This window comes from Mustela lutreola, chromosome 8 (genome assembly GCF_030435805.1).
Source record: "Mustela lutreola isolate mMusLut2 chromosome 8, mMusLut2.pri, whole genome shotgun sequence".
Classification (NCBI taxonomy): Eukaryota; Metazoa; Chordata; class Mammalia; order Carnivora; family Mustelidae; genus Mustela; species Mustela lutreola.
Window position 1 is genome coordinate 112,271,098 of NC_081297.1, and position 19,654 is coordinate 112,290,751.

General features: G+C 38.5%; 1 protein-coding gene across 3 annotated transcripts in view; it reads left to right on the forward strand.

Moving 5' to 3' along the window:
* Positions 1–19,654, forward strand: part of SYT1 (synaptotagmin 1) — a 547,301-nt gene that overhangs the window by 403,051 nt on the left and 124,596 nt on the right. For all 3 annotated transcript variants that reach the window (XM_059186404.1, XM_059186406.1, XM_059186405.1), the window contains one exon: positions 1,942–2,109. In XM_059186404.1, the coding sequence (XP_059042387.1) occupies positions 1,942–2,109 (168 nt within the window). The remainder of the gene's footprint in view (positions 1–1,941; positions 2,110–19,654) is intronic.

Genomic DNA, 19,654 nt, shown 5'->3' on the forward strand with positions numbered 1-19,654 from the left:
ATGATGCTGTTCCAAGAATGGTTAAATTTGCCAGGAGATGTTATAGATTATGCATCCTGAAATGCCAATGGACAGGTTGTTCAAATAGAAGCACAACAATTTTAAGATGATAGGCTTTAAAACTGAGTTCAAGTGGTACCTGGGTGGCTCAGTGGGTTAAAGCCTCTGCCTTTGGTTCAGGTCATGATCCCAGGGTTCTGGGATCAAGCCCTACATCAGGCTCTCTGCTCAGCAGGGAGCCTGCTTCCCCCCTCTCCCTTTCTGCCTGCCTCTCTGCCCACTTGTGATCTCCATCTGTCAAATAAATGAATAAAATCTTTAAAAAAAAAAAAAAACTGAGTTCTAATCCGCTTGACATGAACTTGACATCCCCAACCTAAATGCAGCTTCTTTTCCTCCAAACTCCCAGCTAAAGGAACTACTTATCATTCAGGTAACAAATACAGAAGGCCTACTATGTCAGCTTTGTGCTAAATGCCTCACATGTATTCCTCCAAACAGCCTTATGAAATGGGCCCTATTATTATCACTACTTGGTAAATGAGAAGTGTGAAGTTGGTTCACTTGCCCCAGGCCCTTCAGCTAGAAAGTGGGAAAACCCAGGCCCTGGCCTGCCTAACCCCAAGTTCAGTTTTTTTCAACTAATGTTATTTCAAAAGAATCACAAAAAAAAAAAAAAAAAGTAATTTTTTTTTTTTTTTAAATCCAGAGTGAATTTGGAAATAAGATGAAATTTCTGGAGGTTATCCCTATTCTAAAATTCATCTCTTCCTTTGAAATTCAGCTGTTGGGAAGGGTTTATTTTTTTTCTCCCAAAATGAAAAATGTATTGTTCCTCTTTTTCAATCAAAGTATTTTAATTAGATTCCAAAGAGATGACAAGTGACAAAAAAACTCCTGAAAAACTGTAAACTCTTAAACATATACAGTCAAATATGCTTCCTTCCCCTTCCCTTAAACATACAGAATTCATGGAGAAATGTTTGATGGAGCAAAGACAATCGTTTACACTGATAAATAAAAATTGATCAAAACTTCAATACAAGTCTAAACAATTTCTTAATTAGGCATTTCTACTCAGTTACTGAAGTGTAGCTTACTTAGATGGCACTACTCTCCCTGAATATTAAAAATGTCAGTAATAAAATCCCAACCCATAGCATCTGTCCCAGATTCATCTGAGCAGCTGGAGAATTCATCAGTTCTTGGCCTTTTGCCACAACTCATCCTAAAAGTGTCATACCTAAGAATGAACTTCAAGATCTATATTATAATGCATCTCTGATATTCAAAACATCCACTTCCTAGTCAGTTCCTGTCAATCAGTAAATTATTTTAGGGAGTAGGTAAGGCAACTTGTGAATTTCATTTCAATCCTTTCTGACTTCTAGCAGATTTATGAAAAGATCTGCTGCTCCATTCAATTGTGCCATCCAAATGGCTTGAAAGAGTTAACAGATTTTTTGAAACAAGTTTTCTACCTCAAATAAGTATACCCTGACAAGATAACTGGTAACAATAACAAAATGTTCTACAAGTAAAACTTGTACTACACAGTCAAGTGCAATTAGCTTGGATTATTCTTCTATCAAACAAATTCCCACCTGATCATTCTAATCATTCAAAAGATGAATATTTAAGTGCCTACTGTGTGCCAACACTATTAAACCTTAAGGTGATTATAGCATGACTAATAGTAAGACTCATTATCAATAATACAATAGCTTCTAGAACTTTAGGATAAAGTGATGACTATGGTTGAGCCCCCATTGTCTCCCAATTTAGCTGCAAGTAGTTATTCAAACAAATTAATTTTTTAAAAAGTACAATTATCCCACTTTTGTTTATCCAGCTAGAGTATTAAAATTAAACACTTTGAACAAGTCACACATTTTCAGCATTTTTGTGACTGGATTTTTATCCTCCTCTCTTTTTATTTAGGTGCCCTACTCAGAATTGGGTGGCAAGACCCTGGTGATGGCCGTTTATGACTTTGACCGTTTCTCTAAGCATGACATCATTGGGGAATTTAAAGTCCCCATGAACACAGTGGATTTCGGTCACGTAACTGAGGAATGGCGTGATCTGCAGAGTGCCGAGAAGGAAGAGGTAAGGAAGACATTAGCATTTCTAATACAACGAGCTGTACTCGCCAGTTGCTCCCCACATAATAACCTATTGAAAGAATCTCTCTGCACATGATGATGTGGGCCTCCAGCTGCTGACAGCTGGCAAAATAGGGTTAAGGGATTGATTGCATAACCTTATTAAAAAGCACACAGGTCTTCTGGGTCTTATTTGAAAGAAAGGAGAAAGATTTGCGTGCTGTGTCTATAGATAATTCCCTGGACACACACACACACACACACACACGCCCACTATCTGCTTCCAAAAAGCTTCCAAAATGCCAGACACGCACACATCTACTTCTTTAAAAGGACAGTGAAAAATCATCTTATTCTTTGTATTTTTCCACAATCATTTTGTGTTTTCTACATAGGTTATGTAGCTATTAAACAGAAATCAAATAGCACTTTCCCCTTGATTATGTCTGCATATCACAGACCGTTCATTGTTTCTCCACAGATATCGGAGTATGATGGGTGGAACATCAAATATAATTCACAAAGGCTGATATTAAATCCATTTTTTAAATGACTCACATTTTTATAGTACTCTTCACATTGTTTTTTCCCCCAGTTTTAACAGTTCAGCCCAGAATTTTTCTGTGATTTAAAAAGGGAAGTTCAGTATCCTTAGTGCATTTAAGCTACATAATAATCAATTCTATTTGATTATGCTATGCCTGCCTAGCGTTTTTCTGTACAAATTTTCAACAGGCCAATATCAGAAAGGCAAACAACTCTAACTTCTCTGAATTCCTAAAGCAACAACTTTTCTAGCCATTTCTGGGGTCCTGACCATCCCTTGGGTGATTATAAGCCCAAGGGATTGTCAACAGCCTCCTTCAGGATTTCTAGGATTGTGTCATGTGTGATCCCTTTGGGGCCACCAGGGAGATGAAAGAGAGGCCCAAGCCCTCAGAGAAATTCAGCCAAGCCCATTACCTGGGAGTCCTCTCAACCTGAGATTTTCTATGATCTATGTAACTCAGTGAGGTTTTAGAACAGGTTTGTTGATTGCTGTACTGCAATCAAATCTTATTAGTGCTCTAAAATTATTATGTGGTTGTAAAAAAAGGAATAAAAGGTATTTGAGCTGAGCTCTTCTTTCCTTTTGGAAAGAAAGATATATAACTTAACCAAGTATGTTAGTCAGAATTAGATCCATGGATACTGAAATCAATTTAGCCCCACTGTGGATATTATTTTAAAAAACCATGCAAGGATAATATTGAGTTTTTAAATTTTGTTATGTTTATAAGTAGTTCTTCTCTTTGAGTGCACTAGTATCAATATTAAATCCAACATGTTTGAAAACAATCACTTGATCATAATGTTTCTAATTATTGAGCAAAGTAATGAGCTGTTTTGTTGAATTTTTATATTTTGTTGAAAGGTTTTACTTTATCAATTCCTTGCAGTTGGGGTGCACAGTGGGACTATAACAAATACTTATTAACAGAAAGGGGTTTTATTAGCTGAATGGTTAGTGGTTCGCCTGTTGTGTATCAGAATATGACCCACTCATCCTTCACAATAGTTACCTGTCCAGAGTTCATACTGCTCACCTTCACCTGATCACTATCAAGTGGTATGATATTCCAAGATCATATTTACCTGGGTTTCTGAAAAGTTGGCAAATATTTTTGCCTGAGTTAAGAAAATATTTAAGAAAAAAAATAAGGAAAATGTAAGCCATCTAGCAGTTCTCCTCTTTCGAAAATTCTTTGAATATGAACAGAGTTTTAGACTTGGCAATAGGCCGACAGGCTTGGCTCTAGACTCGAGCAGAGTAGATAGACTGACCAAAAAGAATCCCATTTTTCTTTTCACCCCCTTACTTGCTCTCTTCTTTCTCTCTTTTCTATTTCCTTCTTTCTTCTTCCATGTCTTCTCTCCCTATCTATGACTCTTGTAGCCCAACTCATTCAAAAATATTATGTGGATATTTACTATGTAGCACTACATTTCTAGAACTGTGTAAGTACTAAACAAAGTGAATGGGTAGCCCCGGCTCCGGCTTTCATGGAATATAGTGTGGTCTCCTTTTCCTTCCTCATGCCAATCTTTGTGTTACTCATGGTCGGTGACCCTGGTTTTAGGAAAAAGTCCTGTCTGAAAATCAAACACTCCTGGGTTTCAATTCTGACAAGTCCATTTACCAGATCAGAGAAGTTGGACACGCTACTTAAGCTCTCTAAAATTCAGTCTGTTGATCTAGGAAGGGTTTTACCATCATCTACCCCTTATCTTTCAGATTAAGTAGGATAGAGTATTAAGTGCCCAGTAGAGAGCCTGGTATGCAGTAAGTGAGCAAGAGATCGCCCATTCTTTCTTCTTGGCCAATCTTTTCTGTGGTCTTTTACTTTGTTTTTACCTCCCTATTCATTCTGGCCTTTTCCCTCTATCCAAATCTACTTCTCTCTTCTTTTTCTCACCACCATTCTACTTACTGAATGTCTCTGCAAGTTTTTAATGGGAAATAATTCTACAACAGCATTTTTAAACTCTTGAGCCTTTCCTCTTTGATATCTACTTGGGAAGAGCAATTTTTAGTTTGAAGTTGAGGGACTATTTCTTTTTATCATGATATAGGAAGCCTCATAAAACAGATGTCTAGCTTATGAAATAGCTCCAGATGACTACAACCAGGTGTAAACTTTCTCATAATAAATGAAGTAAGATTCCAATCACATTTTTGTACCTGAATAATTACTTATTCTCACTGATACACACTCTATTTATTTCATGCTACTGTCCATTAACTGCAGGAAAATTATAGTTGTATGACTATTCTGTAGTCCAGATTTACTTTGGTTCTCACAATTTTAAAGATACTGTTTTTCCATTTTACATGAACAATTCTGTTCATGATTTTCATTTTCCTTTTATCTAACAGTGTTGAGTGTTGTTTTTAATATAAAAAGTGAAAGGTATTTACAAAAGTGAGGAAAAAGGGAATTCAAGAAACAGCTTTGGAATCTAGAAACCGAGGCACTCATCACAGTAGTCTGGTTCAGGTTGGCACTTGGATTTAAACAAGTTAAATCCAACCCGCTGAGATCCAACCCTGTGATTTTGGCTTTATTGCCAGAAAGTTAAAAATCATAAAAGTCATAAGATAGTGAAGCAATTATGTAAGTTAAAAATTTGTTATTTTAGTGATCAGCTAAATGTGCAAGCAGTTTAGGGGAGACAAGGGGAAATAGCCTTATCTGGAAGTTACCAAGCACATGTTGAAAATGTAAAGGTGTGTGAAAGAGATAAACTATGCCAGGAAGAGCCCTAACAAGCACAGGGCTCCCACTGTTAGATTCTAGCCGCTAGGGAAAGCATCTCTGGTCAGATTTCCATTCCGAATTGGTAAGTTTCTCTGACACAGTCAAAGCCTCCTTACTGGTTTAAGTTCACTCAAGGTGTCTTGCCTTCTGCCTTCTAACAGATGAAGATGGAATTTGACTTTACAGACCACTAGACCTTTTTCTTTCTGTTTCTTTAAAACAGAAAAGTACATTCTCTGAGTGGAGAGACAATAACAAAGCTTTTCTTTTTTCCCTTTTTTTAGGATAGGGCCTCAAAAATCATCTTTTACAAAAGGCTTTTTAATCACCCATTTGCAAAATGTTTCTACTATTATAACTTCAGGCTATGTTTTTGAGATTTTCTTTTTAATCATTCAATAAATATTGATGCTGCCCACCAGTCAAACCTGAACCCAGCCCTCATACTTTTATAATAGTCCAGATTGATACAACTGCTTAATTACTTCAAATGTTATAATGAATGGCTAAAATTCCATTTTTCTTTTCTTCTTAAATTTTATGATTTTAGAAATTGTCTCAGTTCTGCACCCTAGCATCAGTTATCTTTAAAGCACTTAGTTCCTTTTTTTTTTTGCATTTTATCCCTAATTTTTATGTATTTTTAGTATTTTGTCCCTAATTTATATATTTTAACCTCCACTATTACCTCTTATCTCTAAAAACAACATAAGAAATAGATACCGCCAGAAAACAACTGAGCCTTTTTTTTTTTTTACTTTCAAACAAGTAATTTTTTTCCTCCATTAGAGAATAAGTCTATCACCTCTGCTTTGTGTGGAATTCGTTAAAGAGTGGTTTTTAAATGAGATTCGGTAATCCAGTGCAAATGGGAAAAAAATTGATTGCTGAATTAAAGCTAGTTGGAACATAATTTAATTAGTACCCAAGCAGAAGGGTAGAGAAACTACTTTATTGCCTTAATAGAAAATCAATTTTGCAACAAAATTTCACATTTTTAAGCCTAATTAGAAAAACATTTACTTCACAGAAAAGCATTTGGAAAATACATATTCAGTCAAATGGCAAAAATTGTTCCAACTCCAATGGTCAATTACTTGATATTTCTTTGGAATGAGTTAAAGTCATTATTCCTTACGACATCTCTTATGGCCAAAGATCATAAAAGAACTGATGTTATTTCTAAGTGTACTTAGTAGTCAGATGGTAACTCATACCCTCTGAGAATCTCTGCACAGCAAATCAATGCCGTGAATGGAAATCCTCCCAAAGGTTAATTGGTGGAATTTAAACATGGATGCCAATAAGAACCTTCCTTGTCATTTACAATGTATCACATTAGAGAAGTCCACCAAAGACACCTATTTTGATCCATAACATTACAGAAAATTATATTTATTTGTTTTTGGTTTTTTTACTTGTTCATTGTCTGCCTTTCCTCCCTTCCCCGCCAGCCTTAAGACTATAAGCTCCATCCCAGCTGTGGTCATACCTATTGTTCCCCGCTATGAGACCCAATTTGATCACAGGGGCAAGCACACAGTAGGTGTGCAAAAATATTTTTGATTGAAGGAATGGGGGAAGGTGTTTATTATACTGTGAGATATTTCAGAACTCCCTTTTTAAAGTCCCTATCAGTAACAGTAATTCTGTTCTTGTTTTATAAATGAAGTCCAGGATCTTCTGAAAGCCCATCAACAAAATACACCAGCATTAAACAATGAAAATGGTTTACTAGCTTTAGGTATTTTGGTCTTTCTTTTTTTCAGGATTTTATTTATTTATTTGAGAGAAAGAAAGAGAGAGCACACGTGAGCAGGGAGAGGGGCAGAGACACAGAATCTCAAGCGGACTTTGTCCAATGTGGGCTCTACCTCATGACCCGTGAGATCATGACCTGAGCCAAAACCAAGAGTCAGATGTTCACCTGACTGAGTCACCCAGGCACCCCAGTCTGTTTCTTTTAAAAGCGAGGCAGTGTAGATGCTTAGCAAAATCACTGTTGTTACTGCTTTTGTTGATGGTCATTAAGATGATGATAGTTGTTAAGGCTTATTCAGTATGGTGTTCTCTTCAGCATTCTTGTCACCCTGTTTTCATGATGCACAGAAAGCCTTGTGGTTTAGCTTAGTTTAACTTTATCTGAAAAATTAAGACTTAGTGAAAGCTATGATGTCAGTCTCTGCTTGCAACATGGAAATTTACCAAGGAAGAAGTGGAGAAGAATCAACACCAAGGAGACTTCAAAGAATATGAACAAATATCTAAGTTTATCATAGTATTAATCACTACTCAGATTTATAACACAATAGAGATGATATAGTGGTATTCAGTTGTCTTATAATAAGACCATGATATAATTTAATGCATTTAGTATATATATGTTCATTTTATAGGACTTGGAATATAATAATTCCATTTCAACTATTACAGAAGTAGAGTTGCCTTTGATTTTTTAGCATGTTTTTGGCCATAGCTATGGTTTATTTGATTTTGAGTCTTCAGTTAGAATTTCAATCTCCAATTATAACAGTATTGCTATGCATAACAAGCATTGTCTGCTCCACAATGTGGTTTCTAAGAACATCATAGGAAAAAGAAAATAACTTGAAATATCCCTCTAGTGTGTAGTAGCACTTGATGGCCTTTCTAGTTAAGAAGACTTTTCACGCACAAATGGACGAGACCAATCCTCACTTCACTGAGTTTCTAAATGAAAATTTAATATCGTTTTATGTTTCATTGTGAATTCTCTAGAAAAGTAATCTAAATTTAGACTTTAAAGAATTAAATTGGGGGAGAGCGATGCTGGGTATTTTCAAAATACCTCTGATGACCTTGCATTGTCCTACTTCAACCTGCTGCACTGCTCTCCCCTTCACAACTCTCACCACCCAGAGGCCTGTATTCCCAGCTCTGCTCTCATTTCCAAAACTCACCTTTATTAAAACTCACTTTAACTTCACCACCTAAGCTATAAACACAAATAATAAAAGCTACCTTTCACTGAGAGTCTACTATATGCCAACAAAAAGAGTTCTCACAACACTCTTCAAAACTGGCATTATTGTATCTATGTACAAAATGAAGGGATGAGACCTGAAGCCCAGGATAGTCTGAGTAATTTGTCCAAGTTCATACAACTGATGGCAGAGCTAAAATTCAAACATAGGTCTAAAGCCCACACTTTTCTATTTAACCATACTGTCTTCATTAGGCAGTCTTTGCCAGTCATTTCTGCCCCCAAAATACAGCTGTAAACTCAATTTAAATACAATAACAAAAAACCAACTGATGGGAACTAGTTTTTCTCAGCTTTGACTTATTTTTTTCAGAATCTTAACATTTGGTCAGTCTGCTTTGACAACTTACACATTGTTAAAACTTACATATATATATATATATATATATATATACACACATACACACACACACACATATATATACACACACACACACATATATATATATATACACACACACATATATATACATATATTATACATTTATATATATTATATATATTTTATATATATATTTTCCCCTCATATATATATATATATATATATATATATGTTTTTCCCCCTCTAATATTATAATATATTGCAAATGTATGTAACATAGTAAAAAAAAAAAACAAAAAAAAAAAACAGCTCTGGCATTTTCTTTTAAATATTTCAAATACTCAGCATGAACTCCTGCCCAAGATACAAAGTCTGCAAATGCCAAAGTACTCATTAATACAAACATGTTATTATTTACTCATGAGTGCTGATGAACTTAATGAAGGCAGAGGGATTTCTCTTTGCATTTAAAAAAAATAAATAGAATATAAATTCCTATCCATTCATTTAAAATGCAGTATCTATGCAATTAGTATAAAAATATATTGTAAAGTATATGAAGTATATAAAACAAAAAATTAACACTCGCATATGGGAAGTGGCAATAATAGTAACAAAACTTTATAAGGTAAAATAATAAAAGCTTCAGGAAGAGCAGAGTAAGAAGTATAAATTCAAATGTACCATATGTTTTAAGCAACAAGAAAAAACATGGACAGGGAGGCCCCCCCTGAAGACTGGAAAAAAGTGAACCAGTCGTTAAAACAGAGAATTGGAAGAGGCAGAAAGAAATGGAGACTGCCCTCCAGAAACGAAAAAAGGTCAGCTAGAGCAAATTTTCAGAGCTGAGACCGCCAGCACCAGGTCCAGCCAACAGTGGAGTGCGAGCTTGAACAGATACCCTACAACTGGATAAACGAGACTGAGCAAAGCAGTGCGCTGAAAGCGCGTTTCTTAAGCATCAGCCGGACGAATCTAGACTCCGGTCATTAAGTGAACCTTGTTCTTCCCAAGGACAAGACTTGGGCTAGGAGAGCCAGACCCACATCTATGCCCAACACTCTACTAACTGCTTCTCTCACGTTATTTCATGTAATTCTTGGGGCAGTCCTGTGGGGGTGACTCCTCTTCTCCCTGTTCCACATATTAGAAAATATAATTTGGGCGCCTGGGTGGCTCAGAGGATTAAGCCTCTGCCTTCAGCTCGGGTCATGGCCTCAGGGTCCCGGGATCGAGTCCCGTATTGGGCTTTCTGCTCAGCAGGGAGCCTACTTCCCCTACCCCTGCCTGCCTTTCTGCCTACTTGTAATCATCTCTCTCTCTCTGTGTCAAATAAATAAATAAAATCTTAGGAAAAAAAAAAAAAAAGAAAAGAAAAGAAAAGAAAATTTGCCCAGTGCCATCCATAAACAAACAACAGAGCACAGATTTAGACCCAGGTCTGCCTGAATCACAAGCCCATTTTCTCTCTACTCTGCCATACAGCCACTCAGCTGACGAAAGCTCAGGGAGTACATGGATGCGGTCTCATGCACCTCCTCTCCAGAGCCTATCACTGCACCTGGAACACCCACAGTGTTTAAATATTTCCAAGTGAACCGAGAAAATTAGAAAGAGATGAGAATTTTTTCGAACATACATCCTGAGTTATACCACCTTCAGGGAAGTCATCTTTGAAAGATGCCCAGTTGTCCCAGGGTACTGCTTTTATGGTACCCCAAAATCTTTTGAATTCTATCTTCTCCCTCCAGGAGTCTCTCTCAGTGTACAGTACATTCTTTTCTCAATAGTGGCTTCTTTTTGTCTTCCCAAGGTCCATTTTATTGAAATGGCTGTAAACTCTTTAGTGTCCTGTAGGAATGGATGATCAAATGGAGAAAAGCAATTTTAGTTACTGTGGTAAAATAAGAGGATGGATGTTCTTGTAAGCTTTGTATTCTGACTCTGGCCAAAATGTTGCAAGTATTAGCATCATTGTGTGGTCTCTCACATGGGTCACTATGGGAAAAATTATTAGGAGATACAAGTTCTGACACATATAATATGAAGGAATCCAATTGTTTTAATAGCAACTGATGTAAGGGTTAGGCTTTCTTTTAACTCAAAGAATATAAAGGTTGTCAGTTGAATTTTGAGTAAAGCAGAGTAGAGTAGTTTAGAAGCACGGATTTTTGAATACAGATTGGTAGAGCACCAGTGAAGAGTGGGAGTTGAAAGGGGAACAAACAGAAAAAAACAAAATGGGGAAAATGACATAGGTAAGAACAATCTTGCCTGTATCAGGTTTATTATTGAAATAGTGAAGAGGTTCTTGAGTGGGAAGCAACGTGATCAATGCAGGAGAATGTCTTACTCTGTCATGTCCACCATCTTCCCCACATCTGGATCTTTTACAATGTAATCCTTTCTGGGGAGTTCATCATATGTTTTACAACTTTTTTTTTTATTATCTTGTTTGTGAATTCTTCAAATTAAATGTTTTTACCTTCTGTCTCACTCCTACCTCACTCTGAGCAGGCCAAATGTTTGTGTTGTGAAATCCGTAATCCATTACAATCTGTTACTCTGCAAGTAATGAAATGTCAGCAGTTGAGTTGTACTGTGTGTACTACAGAAAAAAGGAGAACGAGAACTCGCTGAGAAGCACCAGCTTAAATAACTAAAAGATCAAAGAGAAGGAGCATCCACACCCACACTTGCTTGTTTTAAACAAGGCTAAAAGTTTTTTATGAATTTTATGAACAAGAGTCTCCAAATTGTTTTGAGTTACTTTAATTCATTTATTTTTATTTATTCAGCATGTATGTATTAAGTCCCTTTTATTAGCCAGAGACGATGCCAGTTTTCAGGACTACAACACTAAAGAAGACAGACCCAGTAAGCTTAGACAGTTATACTTTTATGGTGACACAGCACTATAGGGGAGATTAAAGCTCTGGCCTTGGACTCAGCCTATGTGGACCCAACCATGACTCCACTTACTATCAGTGTTGCTTAACCCTTCCTAAAAATGGGTTATTACCCACCTGCGTGAGCTAAGATACACTCTAAATTAGTGTACACTAAGATACACTCTAAATCAATCACATGAAGTACTTAGGACAATTCTTGGCACCTAATAAACTCTGAGTAAATGTTATTCTTATTGTTGGAAACACAAACCAGTCCCCTTCTTTCCTTGTCATCAAACAAACAAACAAACAAAAAAACCCATCACCCTGACCACTACACCTGTATCTTTCTTGTTGTGAAGACTTAGACAGACCCAGCGTTCAGAGGGCATTGTCAGGCACAGTTTTGATCAAAAGGAGGTGTCTGAGCACAGATCCCAAGTCTGAGAAGTATGAAAAGAGGTCTTAAATAATAATGGGAGGGAAGGCAATTTACCTCCTAAGTGTATACCCAAGAAAAATGGAGGCACATGTACACACACACACACACACCACCAAAACAAACAAACAAAAAAAACTGTATGAGAATGTTCACAGCAGTGTTTAACAGCCAAAAATCAGAAGGAGCTCAAACTTCCATCAGGGGGTAAATAATTCAACATGCTATATACATATAACAGAATATTATTCAGCCACACACACAAAGAGCAATGCCGCACTGATACAGGCTACAATACAGATGAACCAGAAGAGGCAAATCCGCAGACTGACGGGGGCCGAAGGCTGGGAGTTGGGGGGGGTCAGTGGGGAGGAATGAAGAATGACTGCTAATGGGTATGGGTTTCTTTGTGGGTAATGAAAGTATTCTAAAATTAGGGAGTGATGATGGTTACACAATTCTGCAGATACCAACATCCACTGAATTAGACCATTTAAGAGGGTGAATTTTATGTTAGGGGAATTTTATCTCAGGAAAGCAGTTTTTTCAGAAGTGTTTCAAGCACTGAAACCCTAAATAAGGAAGCCTGATGTTTGAGGTTGATCCACAGCCCCATTTGAAATCATACTCGGGTACACTGTTGGTTCTTTCCTGATGTGGTTTGAAAAGTTTAGAGAGGTTTCCTCAAAGTATTCTGGTTTCCCTTTGAACCACAGCATTTGTCTCCAAGATCACGCTCTCTCACCACATGGCTCTTGATATAAGGTCAACACTAACATCCTTGGGTTGGAAAGAACACAAGCCTATGCACAGGCCACGTGGCTAGCCAGGGAGAACCCAGGATTCAGACACCAGTGCTTGATTCCAAAGCCATTGTCTCCTGGTCTATACACCTCCGGGTAGGAAGTGTTAGTCTTAATTCTCCTGACATATAAACATTGTTCAAAAAATATGAAGACTAATCCTTTTACAGTCTGTCTCTACACCACAGCTTCTCAAATTCCCCCAGTCATTTAGTCACTCTTTTCTGGGCCCTTTCTCGCAACATTATGCATTTTTTGAGGTAGAAACTGATACATAATAAACGCACTCCTATGAAATGTACATTTCAGCGTGTCTTCACTGTTTTGTCCACCACTATAACCACCACTGCAGGCAAGCTGTAGAAGGTTTCTTACCCCAGAAAAAGTCCCACGTGCCTCTTTGTCATCAATCCCCGGTGCCTAGAAGTAATCCATTCTGCTTTTTCTCACCATGGCTTAGTTTGCCTGTTTTGAACTACATATAAATGGAATCCTACTGTTCTGGGTCCAGATTCTTTTGGTCCAGATGTTTCTGGGATTCTTCATAAAGCTGCATGCCACAGTTCTCTCCTTATAACTTAGTGTTCTAGTGCATGAAAAGGCCACAATTTACCCATTTTTGTGTTGATGGACATTGGGGTTGTTTCCAGTTTTGAATTATGATGAACAGAGCTGCCGTCAAAGTACTTGCCCACCTTTCTGGGGACACATGCTTTCATTTCACCCAGCACTACTAGTTCATACGGAGGTGTATGTATCATGTTTTCTTAAGCTAAAGTGACCAGCACCCCAGGTAATAAATAGTCCAAGTAGAATTGTACTGGGATATTTACTATCTGGGATTCAATAGTATCTTCTCACTTTAAGGAGCCTCCTTCATGATGCTCAGCTCACTTTCATCCTTGATCTTGACAGTGTATTATCTATGCTATGCCATGCACTTGGCACCTTATTACATGCAGCCCTGTTGTGCAAGTGTAACTGCTTAGCCACATAACGCTCATACATGGAAAGATGCCTGGTTTGCCTGTTTTGTTGACTATGCAGGTGGGGTATGAGCTCCTTCCAAGGGAAGTATTTCATACTTTTGCACATCATCATGAGTGAGCACCCAAGAAAAAGCATGGAATGGGTCAAGTGAGGATATAATTCTGCGTCCAAATCCCACCAACTTTCTAAGCCTCTTTTCTTTTTATGAAAAATGTAAAATAGAGTATGTACTTTTACATTTGAAAACTGTTTTTTCCAATGGTGTGTACTAAATATATAGTTATGCAACCACTAAAACAACCTAATTTTAGGATATTTCCATCGCCCCAAAAAGAAACTTCATGCCCATTTGCAATCATTCCCATTCCTACCTCTCATCCAGAGGCCACTGTTAATCTATTCCCTGTCCCTATGGATTTGCCTATTCTAGACTTTGCCTATCAGTGTAATCCTGTAATATGTGGCCTTAGAAAGTCTAATGTTGGGACGCCTGGATGGCTTAGTCAGATAAGCATCTAATTTTGACTCAGGTCATGATCTCAGGGTTGTAGGATCAAGCCCCACCTGAAGCTATGTGCTGGGCATGGAGTCGGCTTAAGATTCTCTCTTTCCCTCCCCCTCTATTCCTCCCCGCCCCAAACCCCCTGCCCACTCTTGCCTTGTGCTCTTTCTCCCACTCTCAAAAAAAAAAAAAAAAAAAAAAAAAAAAAGGAAAGAAAAAGAAAAGATTAATGCCAAATAAATTCCTAAAGTAAATGGATACATTGAATAATGAGTCACCTTGTTTGATGGGGCAAAATCTATCCTTTGCAGTTCTGTTTAACAATTACGGGACATTTTTTCCCTCTTACTGTGGGGCCAGTGACAGTCTCAGTATCTCTGGGCCATTCCTGTCCCCCGCTTTCCAGATTTCAAGTGCCTTCAGGCAAAGTGGAATGGCACCTAAGTTTTTGGAAAAGCTGATGAAAGAATTCTCCGTGGGTCTACTTCAAACAGAACGATCCTGCACTTGTTGTCTCCTGCTCCCTTACCTGCTCTCTCCCCTGTTCTTCATCTCTTCACAAGAGGAACTCCGGGGACAAAAAGAAACTATTTAGTTTACTTTCTTGTTCCACTTTTAATGTCCCCCAAGTCATTAATAATGTGCGATTATTTTCTCCCTGAGATGGCCAGGAATGTACGTCAGAGTGCTCACTGGAGTGTCTTTCTGCTGGGCTCCAGGAGCAGGCAAATTCCAGCGTGGAAAACAGGAGAGCCTGGGCCACCAGGTGAACCCAAAGCCCAGCAAATCCAGCCGTGAGCAAACCATCCGCATATGCATTTTAAAATGCTTAGAGGGCGGTGTTCTTAGAAGTGATGCCTTTCATCCTAGAATGAGCCCTTGCTTTCAACATCCTTTCTGAAAGTAACTTCAAAAATCAGGATTTTTTTTTTCATGTGAAACATAATTTATGCTCAAGGACAATTTTCTGGACTTCAGGGAACACCAGAGCATAGGGATGAACATTTCAGAGTAAAGCACAAGGTCCCGCAGACAATGCTATTTTTTTTTTTTTTTTTAAAGTACTTAGAGAATGAGAAGACTTGGCTTTAAGTTTCAAACACTTTGGCATGTGGTGAGAGGTTGTGTTTACCAAAAGTTAATCAACTACTCTTCAGTGTAAGATGTTATTTCTACATAAATAAATCAATATTCTGACAAGGTACTCCCCTGAAGTCTTGCTTTCTGCTGGTGTTCAAGGAGAGAAGAGGGAGGCAACGACCTTCCGGAACCAGCATGGCAGGAATAGTCTGTTCTTAATTGTATCTCAGGGTCAAAAAATAAAAATAAAGTTGAGATTAGAATTTGAAATAGGTCAAGAGTCTGGAGTTTTCTGTTTTGATTTTGGAACACATTTTTCAACAGCTTAAGTCATAAAGAGGGAATGCAGACAGTCTTTGAAATACTAATATAGAATCAACGTCTATGTTTGACTTAGATTCTGAGGAGAGATGTACACTCTGTTTGAGGCCACTGACTTTCCAAGTACTATCATACTGCTATTTTGTTTATATTGAGGCCATGTTTGAAAATTACACGAAGGCTCTAGAACCTGCGTGTCAGTAGAGTTGCCTAATTTTAAGGGGTAAAAAGTCATCCATGTTTCTATTTGGTACACTATTTGCAAGGCTCTATTACCCAGAAAAATCAGGTAGAGCAACACTTACCATATTTATATTCCCATCTCCAGTGTTTATATGAGCCAGGCACTGTGCTAAGTATGGTAGCTCATTTACTCCTAACCACAACACTATGAGTAGGTATTTTTATTATCCCAAATGTATAGACGAAGAAGCCAAAACAGAGAAGTTAAAAATCATACTAGGTCCTATAGCTAATGGGATAACTGAAACTCAGACTTTTGTCTGACTGCACAAACACCCTTTATGCTAGACAGCCTCTGAGAAAGAGGTGATAGAGCCTGTGATAGGGATATTTTCATCTATGAATACACGAACACACTGCATATGCCCTACAGTGTTTCTCCCTAACTCTTCTTCCAGCTCCCACGCCACGACCATGCTCTGTGAGGGAGGCTATGATGCCTGCCTCAGCTTGACACCTCTCCTTATTCTGAGATGCTCCCAGACTTTCTGGGTCCGTCTGCCTGTGGCAGAGATAGACCTGGGAAAGACCCAACAGAACATCCCCAGGTTTCTGCTCCCAAGTCTCCCCATCCCACCCTCTGGTTTGTTCCATTCTGTTATGCTACAAGTTCCTGGAAATAGGAAATCATTGCTTCCCTGTCTTTCACTGCCTTTCCTTACAGCAAGTCTGAGAATGAACAGGGAGCAAGATGGCCTACACTGTAATCATGCATAAAACACTAAAGATTAAGGGAACATTTTAATGTTCTCCAAACAATGTTTAATTAGATATAGTGGAATGCAAGAACCTTTTTTTTTTTTTTCCAAAACAAGATACTTTGTATGCTTGAAGTTCTCTAAGCCCCTGTGATTCATAAAGCAATAGGAGAAGCTCCTGACTAACACCCTATGGGGAAAATCAGATACCAAGAGCTGCAGAATTATATAATTTTGGGTCATTGCTAAAATCGTTTTCAAAGCGCAAGCTGCCAAAAATGGATGATTCCCCTATAAAATAATACAATTTGAAATATGGCACTGACTACCCTCCTAGATTTCCATTTCAAAACTCTAACTCTTATGAGAACAAGGGAAAGGAGGACAGAAAAAGCACGAGCTACATCTTACAAAGCCAGGTGATTACTAAATGTATGCCATCCCATACCCGATTTTTTCTTTCCTCAAATCCAAATGTTTCCTATTTTGAAGATGACATTGTAGCATTCCCACCTGGAGATTTTCATGCCATCTTTACAGGAGTTACTTTAAAGAGCTTCACATACAACTTAGCCAAATTTTTAAATACTTTTTATGTCAGATCTGAATTTTAGTGGGGTAACCAGCCTGTATGAAATGAACAGTTGCTGGTGCCATTTTCAGTCACAACTTTCAAAGCTCTGTATCAGTTGCTGCCTGTGCAGGAAACCAGATCTAGCACCATCTGTATCAGGTGATTTCTGGACACCTTGATTCTCACTACCACCACCACACCCCCAAGCCCCCAATCCCAGCCACTTCCCCCTGCTAGCTTGTGCTCCCTCTTCAGAAATTCTCTAATTTGCTCATGAGTATTCCAATTGCTCATCACTTTCCTTGGGAGGAAAAATAACTTACAAATTCCAATTTAAATGCGAAGTAAGTAAGTACATTAGCTCAGTGAAATCCCACACACTATAGTTAGCCATAGTTAGCCATGTTTGCAAATGAAGAAACTGAGGAACACAGGGGCTAAAACACTTGTCAAAAAATCATATAACAAGGAAGTAGTGAACAGACATTAAAATCAATGGTTTGATTTGCTCCAAAAGGTCCACATTAATTTTTATTTCTTCTACTTATAAATTCTTTAAGAGCAAGAAGTTCACATTAAATTCCTAGCACTGGGAGTTAGGAATGATTAGAGGAATGTATAAGGGATGCTGGTAATGAACTCACAGGCAGCAACACGTGCCTTTTGTGTTTTAAAAAAGTGGACTGAGGGGTACCTGGGTGGCTCAGTGAGCTAAGCAACCAACCCTGGATTTTGGCTCAGATCACGAGATCGATTCCCACATGGAGCTCATGCTCAGCTCGGAGTCTGCTGGAGATTCTCCCTCTGTTCCTCCCACCACTCGTTCTTGTTCCCACTCATGCAAGCTCTCTCTAAAATAAATAAATCTCCTTTAAAAAGTGGATTAAGGTTTTTCCTGAAGAAACAATCAGTATCAGAATGGTGCCTCTTTAAATTACATGCAAGTCTGAGTTCCTGTTCTTCCACTCCAGGTGTGCTAAAGTGAAGGGAAATTCTTTATCTCAGTCACTGTTAGTCCAAATACAATAGGAGTAAACCTGAAAATAGAAAAGAGCTGATACATAGCTAAACTTTTTAACAAGGCTGATCTAGGGCAGAGCTGCTGTTTGGGGCATTTGGCCTGAGCCTGAGAGAAGTACTCACACCAGGATGTGTTGTACAAGTCACCGGGAATGAGTTCATGGCAAGACCCAGGACACAGTCTTGAGGATCGAGCCTCCTTTCAGATCCTCATGTTCCACATCTAATGAATTCAGTGCCTTGGGCTAGAACTTAAGTAACTGGAAGCAAAAAGCAGCCCGTCATTGTAATTTCTACAGGAAGACAATGCTTGGGACGCAGAGTGATCTCTGAGTGGAGCACAGAGCCACTTGCCCAGCCATTAGTTAGAATGCCACGGAGCCAATTGGAAAGCGGAGGCGGGGAGCAGATGGGGGAAGAGTGCCGAGTAGGGTCTGTCTGTAGCCCAGGTGCTGACCAGCTGTCTCTCACCATCCCGTCCAGCCCGGCCATCATTCTCTAAGAAAAGGCTTCAGGCTGCAGCCTTTCTGGGTAAAATCATATGCACCTGACTTCAGAACTGAGCACGGAAATCATATCCTCAATGCAAGCTCTGGCAAACCTAAACCAAGACTGTGTAAATGTTAAGCTTCACTCTCTCAAAGAGTTTAAGACCTAAGTTATTCAAACACATTCTGAGACTGTGACAGGGAAGGACTAATCTATCCCCAAACAGAAACTGCTACTGACATCTTCTATGCCTCATCCTTCCGATTAAAGAGCTCTGAGAGTCCTTTCTTACTTAAGAGGCTGCATCCGTTTGGATGATCTTTCATGACCCATATATTTCGACTTGTCTTAATTTACATTTGTCCCCTGAAATGCAGATCATTAAGCCAGTAAGGAGTTTAAGATAATTGATCTCTTTCTTTCTGAGTGTCATGGTGACTATTATGAATGTTAACTCACATTTGCATGAACGTTCATATGTGCTAGGGCCTGCGGGGACTCAGCCCTGTGCTTCTGAACCAAATTCTGCTCTCCTTCACATCTTGGGACTTTGGCCTCGATGGTAGTCACTGCTCAGATTTGGGCTCTTAAAAGGACCAGAATCTCTTTCTCAGAGTGAGGGAACTGAGTAACTTTTGTCCATTTCAAATATCCACTTGAGCCAGCTTAGAATGACCTTCTGAAACCACTGAAGTCCAGGTATAAAGAAGGACGTTCAGATGACACATGGAAACCCAGAAGGACCCTATCTACAGTGTTCCGTGTTGAAACAGATATCTGAAAGAGCCTAGATCTCTGTAGGGTTTTTAAAAATAAGAATTGGGACATGGGTTTGTAGTCCTGCTCACAGGGAACA